General features: G+C 37.1%; 1 protein-coding gene across 1 annotated transcript in view; it reads left to right on the top strand.

Annotated features, from left to right (window-relative positions):
- The window catches only part of abca3b (ATP-binding cassette, sub-family A (ABC1), member 3b), a 40,497-nt gene that overhangs the window by 24,464 nt on the left and 3,900 nt on the right, over positions 1 to 12,133 (top strand). The window contains exons 14-28 of the mRNA XM_046865507.1: positions 39 to 194; positions 526 to 736; positions 965 to 1,115; positions 2,796 to 2,894; positions 3,492 to 3,690; positions 3,892 to 4,201; positions 4,305 to 4,578; positions 4,916 to 5,120; positions 5,583 to 5,802; positions 6,067 to 6,225; positions 6,698 to 6,858; positions 7,027 to 7,161; positions 8,026 to 8,220; positions 8,347 to 8,534; positions 8,855 to 9,025. Of these exons, the coding sequence (XP_046721463.1) occupies positions 39 to 194; positions 526 to 736; positions 965 to 1,115; positions 2,796 to 2,894; positions 3,492 to 3,690; positions 3,892 to 4,201; positions 4,305 to 4,578; positions 4,916 to 5,120; positions 5,583 to 5,802; positions 6,067 to 6,225; positions 6,698 to 6,858; positions 7,027 to 7,161; positions 8,026 to 8,220; positions 8,347 to 8,534; positions 8,855 to 9,025 (2,834 nt within the window). The remainder of the gene's footprint in view (positions 1 to 38; positions 195 to 525; positions 737 to 964; positions 1,116 to 2,795; positions 2,895 to 3,491; positions 3,691 to 3,891; positions 4,202 to 4,304; positions 4,579 to 4,915; positions 5,121 to 5,582; positions 5,803 to 6,066; positions 6,226 to 6,697; positions 6,859 to 7,026; positions 7,162 to 8,025; positions 8,221 to 8,346; positions 8,535 to 8,854; positions 9,026 to 12,133) is intronic.

The following is a 12,133-nucleotide window of genomic DNA, read 5'->3' as shown; positions in this document are numbered from 1 at the left end:
TTTTTACTGCTACTATTTCTTCTTCTTTGTTTGTCTAGCTAAAGGGCTACCCTCGTGAGAAGATCCCAGATGAGGTTGACCGCATCATCCGTATCCTAAATCTGGAAGATAAGAGAAATGCACGGTCAAAGACCCTTTCAGGCGGAATGAAGCGCAAGCTTTCTATCGGAATTGCACTTATTGGAGACTCAAAGGTCAGCCACTGTACAGGCATATGATGCGTAACTCTCATGAGCTTCACTGATGTGCTTTTGGCTCAGTGAGATCAGGTGACTGTTAATATAAATAAGACTGATAATTGTAGTCTTGATAATGACATTAGAAGTGATGGAAATGCTGAAGTATATTAAATAAATTCTTATTGATCTGTTTGGTAAAAGCAGTTTTTTTAAATATTGTTTTCTATTAACCAATAAACATTTAGTTTTACTAGTAGTCCATGTCTAACCTATTATGGAAATGTTGGTGGAGGAGGATAATTTTTTTACAGAAAAAAGTATAATTTTTATTTATTTAAATTTGTAGGTAGTGATGCTGGATGAGCCTACCTCTGGCATGGACCCGTCAGCCAGACGAGCCACGTGGGATCTTTTGCAGGGCGAGAAAAAAGGTCGAACTATCCTCCTTACCACGCACTTCATGGACGAAGCTGACCTACTGGGAGACCGCATTGCTATCATGGCTAGTGGGGAACTCCAGTGCTGTGGCTCACCTCTCTTCCTCAAGAACAAATATGGTGAGGACAAATGTGGCATAAACTTGGGAACTGATAGGGCTTAATTCAGTTCACATTAAAACCATAGTACCTTGAAGGAATTCTAAATTCTAGTCCTTTATGAGAATGGTACAAATGTTAAATACAGAAGTTTAAATGTGTTGCTTTTTGTGGATGACTGAACGTATGACACACAGTGGTGTATGTACTGATAAAATGTTGCACATTTTATGTGCATATGTTTCGTAGGTGCTGGCTACCACATGGTCATAGTGAAAGATGCATTGTGTAATGTATCAGAAATCAGCCGTCTGGTCCATATGTACGTCCCCAATGCCACCCTGGAGAGCAGCGCAGGTGCTGAACTTTCCTACATCCTGCCAAAAGAGAGCACCAGCCGGTATGACAGCACTCCGTGAATGTGTATAGTTTAAACTGATTAGAGCCTTCTAGGCTTGCAGAGAAGTAAATATTAGGGACTGAAATATCTCACATTTACATATCTGCACATATCTAACTGCATTATATGCTTCATGTGTCTAATTATCCTCCGACATAATTAGGAAGTGGTGGTTGAATTACCTAATTATTTTGTAATATATTCGATGGGTGAGACAGAAAATAGATCCAGGCCATGATTTTCTTACTGAGTTCAAAACAATTAGATAGATTTGATTTACACAGTCATGACATGACATTCAGAAAGTCTGTCAACAAACTTGGTTAAACACTTACTCTGGTGTAATCAAACTATCACCATACTGCAGTGGCGGCAGGAGGAAAACAAGGATTTCTCATGGGGTTAATTTCAGTGAAGAAAATCTAACTCATTAGGCATGCTTGTTCAGCACCAAAATTAATATTGACTCACAGGTACACTGTTTTTAACCTTTTCTCATTTATAAGCTTTGGTAAACCTCACACAACTGTCTGGCTTTTAAACATGCACATGTATTATTTAAAACAAGTTTATCTATTGCTTTAGAGTTGGTGAAGTGAAAATATCCCATTGCCTCTTGTGCATGTGAAAATTAAGGAGCATCAGACCAGTTAACAGGTTTTTTTTTTTTTTTTTGTAAAATTCACAAGAGAAGCAGTTTCATTTGATTTAAATTTGAATAAAATAAAAGATAATGCAGTGTTGAACAGATTTAACAATTTTTATATACATCTCCATGTAATTGTTTATCTTCAATTTATTGTTTTGGATTTTTTAATGGTCATGTTGCATTATTTATGGTTACATTTGACTTTCAACAGTCTGTCAATGCAGACAAAATATATAAATATATATGCTGATTCTGTTAGGTTCAGATGCATGTTTTTCAGTAATTATAATCAGCAAGATTTGTATAACGTCTTTTACAAAATAGCTTTAGGCTATTAAATAAATGGAAAGAAAAACAACTATTTTCAACTTTAATCTGCCTGACCTTCAAGAGTAGATGAACCTTCCTTAGACTACTGTTCCTGTTGGTTAGCTTTCATTTTAAAAGCTGCCTCAGGGCCACAGAGGGGAAATGTAGGCATTGATCTTTCTATTACAGAGTGCCCTAGCACGATCTTTCTCACATACTACTCTTTTTTTCATTTACCCCCAAATCGATAATTTCTAGGAACTCCTTCTCCTTATTCAAAACTGACTTATGGGTGTTATATAAGACAAATGTTGTTTGTCTATTTACACTTCTTTTTTTTAACTGTATGTTATACATTTTGGGCACCACAAAGAAAAAAATGCCAATCTGAAACTGCAAGCTTTAATGGTTTATAGTCACACTGTAGAGTATCACACGCTTCTTTCTCGTGGCATATTGGGGACCAGCTTTCTATTTTTCTCATTAGACACACACCATGTCAACACTCTTTGTGCTTTGTGATGATGTTTATTGTTTAAAAAGTTATAGAAATAAATGACTTTTTTTATTTTCTTGAATCTAAATAGTTATCATAGTATTGATAAAAAAGATGCATTATTGCAATAAAAATTATTTAATGATGCCTAAATCAATATGTTTGGTATTCTGTTTATAGGTGGAATAAATTGATATGTGTCTGAGCTGCAGCTCTTGTCTTGCAGGTTTGAGCTTCTGTTTGCTGAGCTGGAAATGAACAGAGAGGAGTTGGGCATTGCAAGCTATGGAGCATCTGTTACCACTATGGAGGAAGTTTTTCTTAGGTACTTAGATGACACTAAATTAGTGTACAATAGCTGCAAGTTTGTGGACACTTAACCATCACACGCATATGTGCTTGCCTTTTAGCCAGTATACTTCCTTTATTATTTTTTTCATAAGAAATCAGAAAAGCACAACTTAGATGTGTAAGTGTAGTGCATTTTGCAGGTCAGTGTAGATCTCAAAGGACTGAAAAAAGACCAAATCTCATTTATCTGCCCATGCCCTATTTATTTTGTCCCATTCCTCTTTTCATTCTATTGTGAAGCTTTCAATATATTATTACTGTATGGAGCTGACCATGTGACTTTAAAAGGCATCTAGAAGAAAGGATGATTGTTAACGTTTCCCAAACCACAATTGGTAAGTCTTGTGGCAGATTGCAGTGTGCCCTGTACATCTGAGCACATGCAACTGCTTCACAAACATGCTTTATTCTCTTCAGGACATGCTTGATTCATTTATATTAGAGGTTAGAGCATAGCTTTATTTTCAGTAAATACAGCTGAGCGATGATTACATCTGGGTTTCTTGTACATGAATAAGGCCTGTCTGTTCTATGCTTATCTATGTGTATATGTGTGCACGTGCATACACAGGGTCGGCAAACTGGTGGACTCCAGTCTAGATATTCAGGCCATTCAGCTTCCAGCCCTGCAGTATCAGCATGAACGCAGGTCACATGACTGGACAGTTGACGATACTAGCAGTATCAGTGGCATGACCGATGTGACGGACTTCACAGATAGTGGCACACTGATCTCAGAGGACTGCTCCAACATAAAACTCAATACAGGGGTCAGTCTGTCTAAAAAACATCAAATTGAGAACTTCAGTATCTGTTATATGTAAATTGTGTATTTATTTTAAATCTCATTTGACTTTTTACAAATGCTACAATGCTACTGTGTTTTGAGCATTATTTTCCATAATAAATGGTAAAGTGAATTGTATGAATGACCCTCTTTTCCTTTTGTTTCTGAAATTGTTACTAACTAGGCCAAGCTGTACTTGCAGCAGTTCTATGCCATGTTCCTAAAGAGGGCACTGTATAGCTGGCGGAACTGGAAAGTGATGGTGGCACAGTTTTTAGTGCCACTTATTTTCACAGCAGTTGCCCTTGTGGTGGCTCAAACTCTCCCTGGGCATCACAAATCCCCAGGACTCCCCCTAGCACTCAACCGGTATGGCCCTACCACTGTGCCAATGGCTCTGGATTCCAATGCCGGACCCCTGGCTAGAGCACTTGCTGTAGCCTATACTGCCCAGCTTGGTGCCCAGAGGGCTACACCAGTGACCAATCTAACTGGTAACAGCTTTGAAATGTGGTGAACATGGTGACTCTTCTGAATGGAATGCATTCAATTATTTGTATATCAGAATGTCTGAATCAGTCTGTTCTATCATTCCAGATTTCTCAGAGTACGTCCTAAACAATGCCATGAGGGAGGGAGGAGCCTTCAATGAGCGCTGTGTGGTGGGTGCTGCTTTTCGTGGACAAACTAGTAGGTTTGCTGAAATCACTGGGTACTTCAACAACCAAGGCTACCATACCCCGGCTACAGCACTCATGCTGGTGGACAATGCACTGTACAGACTCTTGGCTGGCCCCAACGCTTCCATTCACACAGGAAACAAACCCATGCCCCGCAATATGTCTGAAACAGCCCAGAGCCAGCTCTCAGAGTGAGTCTGGGTGGATCCTCTGTGCTAGTGTTAGAATATATAGCATAGTTTGTAATAGAGTTAGTCTAACAAGTAACAAACCATGTTGCATGTACATAAATCATATAAACAGAACACAATCATGTAAGTGTGACAGGCAATGCAGGTCCTACAGAAAATGGAATGCTTTATTTTGCTAATTTGAATAAGCATTTGTTTTTGTGGCATTATTAATACAAAAGATGTGATATGTAAATATGTGTAGTAAAACAACTTTCAGGATCCGTAATTTGCAAATAGTTTAATTTCTGCCATTTTACTGTCACTCCTTATATAAATTTTTTATTATTTTGCTCAGGGGGCAGACTGGTTTTGCCATAGCCATTAACCTGATGTATGGAATGGCATCCTTAGCCAGTACCTTTGCTCTGCTCCTGGTGATTGAACGCTCAGTGAAGTCCAAGCACGTACAGCGGGTCAGCGGTGTCCACCTCTCCAACTTCTGGTTCTCTGCATTGCTCTGGGACCTGATCAACTTTGCGCTGCCTTGTCTTCTCATGCTGGTTAGTGCCACTTTATGTATTCTGAAATAGAGCATAGCAACATATGATTAAAATTCTGGATGTGAAAGTGTGCACTTTGAGCTTATATATGTTATTTAATTTTCAAAGCCAATTTATAAAAAAAAAAAAAAAAAAAAATAGATATCACATTAATGATCGATTAATGTCAAATCAGTTATTTAAGAATAGTTTAAGAAACATGACAGAGTGGTGTTGCCCTGGCCTCAAAAGTCTCTATATATCAGTCCAATTAAGCATCCATAAGATGTGCTTGAATAAGCACTTAAAATAGAGGAATTGTCAAGTCCAGGCCTTAGAGTCTCAGTACTGTTTTAACAGCATGCAGAGAACAAACAGCATAATTGGCAGGTGGTAATATCTGACTCCTTAGTGAATACTTGTTTGACTCTTGTTATTTTGATAGTTGCAGCTTAATAATTACAGTAATTCATTGTCTTTTAGGTGATGTTCCGTGCATTTGGGGTGAAGGCCTTTGTTGAGGAAAATCATTTGGTAGATGTGCTGCTTTTGTTGCTGCTTTATGGCTGGGCTGTGATTCCACTCATGTACCTGCTCAGCTTCCTATTCTCTAGCGCTGCCACTGCATACACACGTCTCACCATCTTCAACATTGTCAGCGGCACAGCCTCCTTCCTTGCCGTTACCATCATGACCATCCCCGGTAAGAGGTCTTATACGCATTCACTTAGCTGCAGAGAATACTGGGAAATAATTAGGGTAGAGGCTTATCAAACAGGTTAATGGTGTTAGTAGGGCACGGAAGAATGGGCAGATGAAGTTGAGACCATACTAACTAGTACACTGGTGTCACTGGTGGTTACATTATACAAACTGACTTTTAATATATGAGAAAAAAAAAAAAGTTTAGATATCTGTAACCACTCTGCTTTGATTCTCTTTCTCACGTTTTCACTTTTTTTTCCAGAGTTGCAGCTGCAGAATCTTTCACATTTACTGGATAAAGTATTTATGCTATTCCCCAACTATTGCCTGGGCATGTCTTTCAGCCACTTCTACCAAAACTACGAGATCATCAGCTTCTGCACCACAAGCTCTTTCACTAAAGAAATTTGCAAGATTTGCAGTAAGTTTTATTTGTGAATTGGGAAGCTGACTTAATGATGTACTGTGTAAAATCTAGATTGTCTAAAAAAAAAAAAAAAAATGCCCAACTGGTACCAAAAAACATTCCATTGATAAAGTTTAAGAGAGAGTAGACATTTTCTTCATTCTTAAGTTTGATGTGGATCTGAAGCGCTTAACCTGACCTGTGTTTGCATGACTTTGCATCCAGTTGCTGTTACATGCTGTTGTCTACATCAGGTTTTCAAGTACATGTGTAAACATGAAGGTGTGATTTCATAAACAAAGTTTTATGATTTAAAAAATGTTTTTTGAAAAAGAAAGTGTTTCTTGTTGGGAATATAATATTTTGATGGTTGGAACATGCCTGAATAGTTTTTAGCTAATATATTGAAGTTTTGGAATCATATAATTATTCTTGCCATTTATATCATTAATAATTTGTGACTGGATTTCTTTATGGTTTTCTACAGACATCACCTATCAGCTGAACTACTTTTCTATGAATGAACCTGGGGTGGGCAGCTACTTGGTAGCCATGTCCCTCCAAGGTGTGGTTTTCCTTGTCCTTCTTTTCATCATTGAGCTCCAGTGCATAAACATGTTCTTCAGCCTCTGCAGAAGCTGCAAGAAGGTATAAATCCTATAGTCTTTATATAGAAAATATAACTATATATTGCCAAGCATGCAGTGTTTCACTGTGCAAAGAAAAACTAATACATAAAACACAGTCAAAATAAACAAGAGAAATACACTTTAATATGGAATGTACATAAACACACACATACATTTTGTGTTAAAGGGAATGCTGGTTGCAGAAGAAGCATTTCAACCTGAGGACAGAGATGTAGCTGATGAGAGAAAGAGGGTTTTAGAATGCCAGCCTGTGGTGGAGTCCATGGTTGGCAGTCCTCTCATTCTTCAGGAACTTACTAAGGTTTAATGATTTAAAGCACTTTTGTACGTCGCTCTGGATAAGGGCGTCTGATAATATAACTGCACTCTTCCGTTTGTAATAATACATGCATGAGCACCCTGATAGGACCATTAGTCCTATAGAACCAGTATAGAACGATCCAATTCCAATCCATGTAAAGGAGGCTTTTGAGGAGTCTGGACTAAAATGTTGTGAAGGGTGCATACTCTATAATCACATTTTAACACCACAAATGAAGAAGTTTAACAAAAAATAGATTTACTTTTTTTTGCCTAAATAATTGTAGTGCTTCTGAAATTCAACAAGACATCACTTTACACTGTGATAAATTCAGACTGATGACGTAAGTAAATTTGTGTTTATGCTGTGAGGAAATTTGAACACCACACCACGATTGGAGTGTTAAAGGATCACTGCCCTGGTCCCATCAACATTTACATTAATATTTGAAAAGAGGTGAAAATAATGGAAATCATATTATCAACTATCACCAGATCTCAGTCAAGTGAATGCTTAGTTGCAGTGGGAATATCTAATAAAAAATGGACAAAATAAAACAATTTTCAAATATACTTTGTGCACCAATATTATACAAATTCTGAAATATACTATGATTAACATTTTTAGTAATCCATTACTATCACATACTGGATTTATTCTGGACCAAAAACCTTTTCACTAGAATACTAGACAATCACTAGAATATACACACCAAAATGACTAAATTTTAATATTATAGAATGCTGGCTTACAATTTTTTTGTTATTTTTTTGAGTGGCATTAGTTGCTCTGTACATAACGTGTATTTTTTACAGTTAACATTCCACAGTAATTTTTTAGAGTAAGGTCTATTACTTTGAATAGGTATATCCAGGAAGTCAGTCCCTGCTGGCAGTGGATCGTTTGTCCCTGGCTGTAGGGAAAGGGGAATGCTTTGGCTTGCTAGGTTTTAACGGAGCTGGTAAGACGACTACATTTAAAATGCTGACTGGAGATGAGACTGTGACTGCAGGAGATGCCTTCATCGATGGTTATAGCATTCTTCGTGAAGTGAAAAAGGTCAGACATTGGTTTGGTTAATTTACCATCCACAAAAAATTTAGTTTCAAAACATTTTTGTATTAGTATGCATTATTTTAGTATGCTGCTTAATTTGTTCGTATCCCTACCATGTGTGGCCTGCAGGTACAACAGCGAATTGGCTACTGCCCTCAGTTTGATGCTGTGCTAGATCACATGACTGGCCGGGAGACACTCAGCATGTATGCGAGGCTCAGAGGAATCCCAGAGATATATGTGTTTGCATGTGTGGAGAATGTGCTTCGTTCACTGCTTTTGGAGCCACATGCTGACAAACTGGTCCGCAGTTACAGGTACAAATATGGAGAACATGAAAGAGAATGGAAGTGAAAGAAAGAGAGTGATCAAAAGAGGGAGAAAGAGAGTGAGAGGGATAGGCAAATTTGATAGAAGAACACTAAATATATACAGTGTCATTATTGAAGCAACATAGAGTACCTTTGAATATCATAGGGAAATTAGAATTTACATTCAGAAGGTGGTTTAAAAAATGTGCCTTTAATAAGGGAAATAGTATCAATATGATACAATATTAAAATACATGAATGCATAATTAAATATATTATGAGAAACTGTATAAACTACTACTTTCTGCATGGTTTCTTTCATACAGTGGCGGCAACAAGAGGAAGCTGAGTGCAGGTATGGCTCTGATTGGTGGGCCACCAGTCATCTTCTTGGATGAGCCATCCACTGGCATGGATCCTGTGGCCAGACGTTTGCTCTGGGACGCAGTCACACGGACTAGAGAATCTGGCAAAGCCATTGTCATCACCTCACACAGGTGCGTTCTTCATTACACACAGAAATATTTTTGTCTTCACACTTTTAATGATGTAAAAAGCAACAAAACAATGAAATACATTTCGATTATATTATTAAATAGAAATAACTACAAAACTCTTGTGCTTAAAATCAATGACAGCATGCAATTACATTTTCCTCTAAAGTGCTTTTTCACAAAACCCAAGAAAAAATTGCAGAAGGCCCATGTGAAACATATGTATTGAAATATACCTAAACATATTTTGTTGAACAAAAGTATTGCTGTAAGTTTTAATTGTCTAAATGTATAAACCCGATTCCAAAAAAGTTGGGACACTGTACAAATTGTGAATAAAAAAGGAATGCAATGATGTGGGAGTTTCAAATGTCAATATTTTATTCAGAAAACAACATAGATGACATATCAAATGTTTAAACTGAGAAAATGTATTATTTTAAGGGAAAAATAAGTTGATTTTAAATTTCATGGCATCAACACATCTCATATTGCTCCACTATTTTTTGCCGCAGCTTTGGGGAATTGGTGATCCTTTGCCCATCTTGAATTTTGAGAGACACTGCCACTCTGAGAGGCTCTTTTTATACCCAATCATGTTGCCAATTGACCTAATAAGTTGCAAATTGGTCCTCCAGCTGTTCCTTATATGTACATTTAACTTTTCTGGCCTCTGATTGCTACCTGTCCCAACCTTTTTGGAATGTGTAGCGCTCATGAAATCCAAAATGAGCCAATATTTGGCATATTTCAAAATGTCTCACTTTTAAAATTGTGTTATCTACCGTATTTTTCGGACTATAAGCCGCTACTTTTTTCCCACGTTTTGAACCCCGCAGCTTAAACAACGAAGCGGCTTATTTATGAATTTTTCCTGGGTTTTTCCCGGTTTCACAAACTTCAAGCCAAAAAACTGAACCCCATAACATTAGACCAATAAAATTTCCGAACGGAAACGAAAAAATGCACCTCACCTGTGTTCTGAGCTGCACTGCATCGGGAGAAAAAGCGTTTTTTTAAACGCACGACAATGCCAAAAGATAAACTCTCCAGAGAAATTGTTGTGAAAGGAAGGAGGAAGACAGTGAACAATTACTTTCTTGGTAGGCTACTGTTTAGATACAAGCCGTTGTAACGCGTTGAGTCTGGGTCATGGGAGAGCCCGCTAACTCCAGTTGCAACAGAAATCATATAAGCACAGACAGGTTTCCAAAACTCGTGCTTTTTTATTTTTCTTGGCAACAGCGTTATGGTTTAGTCAAAGAAACTTGAAATGAGCATCAGAAAATAATAAGGACATATTCCTTGGTCTTGCACACATGCAGTAATAGCGGAAAACATTAGCGGCAACATATTTCTGTCTTTTGTTAAAGCCTGTGTAAAGGTCATTAGTTTCAGTGTAGCGGCTTATACAAAGGTGCGGCTTATTTATGTTCAAAATAAAAATCTTTGTCAAATTCAGTGGGTGCAGCTTATATATGGGTGCGCTTTATAGTCTGGAAATTACGGTATATTCTCAAGTCAAGTCAAGTCAAGTTTATTTCTATAGCACTTTTCACAACAGACATTGTTTCAAAGCAGCTTTACAGAAATCAACAGTCAAGGTGAATGGTGTGTATTTATCCCTGATGAGCAGCCATGGCGACTGTGGCAAGAAAAAACTCCCTTAGATAAGGAACCAGACTCAAAAGGGAAACCCATCCTCATTTGGGTGACATCAAGAGTTGGATCATAAATCTTTCAACAATACACTGGAGAGTGAGAACTAACATGAGCACTGGAGTGTGTGATTATAAGTAATGTTCTTTCTACAGTCTTATACAGTCTTTATGGTTATAAAACTAGGAGCTACTGAGCAACTCATAAAATAGCTCAACATTTGTGATCATTACAGATCCAACACCAGCTTCTCCAATATTCTGTTGTGAATAAAATATAAGTTTGAGATTTGTAAATTATTGCATTCCCTTTTTTTATTTACAATTTGTACAGTGTCCCAACTTTATTGGAATCCGGTTTGTACAAAGTACACCGATCAGACATAACATTAACATTTTCATTCACCTGGTTGGTGGTTGAAAATACTTGAAAATACAGTAATTCCTTGCTTTACCGCGGTTTGAATCTCGCACCCCTGGTTTATCGTGGAACTGCATTTTCCACATCGCTGATTTTCTCGCAGATAGCACGATAGACCGAAAAACTTATAGGGAATTGTTTTTATGGAGTTTTATGTTTAAATAATGAAATGTATTAATAAAAATACAATTATTAATTATAAAATGAAGTTAAATGTTAATAAAGTACAGTACTGTATACATAAAATAGCATTTTTGGGTTGGTGTCTGTTTATCGTGTTTTTTCGTTTATCGAACGTTACCACTGCGATAAACGGGGGATTACTGTACAACGATACATACAGCAAATTGACAAAGTAACTGGAGACAATTCTGTTGGTGACTAAATGTGGCTGTCTCATGACATTGGAACATTGGTCCCGCAACTAATTGTTGCAAAGCATCTCCTGTTTTCCTGTTTCCTGTTTCTGAATCATTTAAGATTACTAAAATGAATGTTCAAGGGGCTTTTTAGAGTAAGATTGTTGTTTTTATGTTTAAATATGGGGAAAATATGCACAAAAACATTGTTTCTTTTTAAAATAACAGCCACACAGTAAATAAATAATTTTGAATATTATTAAAAAAGGTAATATCTTTGCTTCTGCTTAGGATATAGACTCTTTCAAGACAAATGAAATCACTTTAACACAGTAAAAAGATTTTCCCCCAGGCCCAGTGTGCTTAAAAAAAAAAACACAATACAAGTAGTCTTGTGTAGGTCTGTGTATTGTGCACTGTATAAAAAGCGCAAGACAAGCATATTGTTAGGCACAGAAAAGGACAGTGCACAGTGTGATTAGTACAGTTCTAGTCTGGGTAACTTGGCAGATGTAGTACAAATGTTGCACAAGACATAATATAAATCATGTTGGTAACTTGTTTTATTTTTGTCACTGTCTAATTTATTAGCAAGAAAATACTGAGACTGATTTCATAGTCTTTAAATTAAAGAAGAAATGTAGCATGAGATGCTTACCATAGACTTTTGTGT

Source organism: Silurus meridionalis, chromosome 14 (assembly GCF_014805685.1).
Source record: "Silurus meridionalis isolate SWU-2019-XX chromosome 14, ASM1480568v1, whole genome shotgun sequence".
Classification (NCBI taxonomy): Eukaryota; Metazoa; Chordata; class Actinopteri; order Siluriformes; family Siluridae; genus Silurus; species Silurus meridionalis.
Note: the sequence above shows the minus strand (reverse complement) of the source record. Positions and strands in the feature narration are given on the sequence as shown.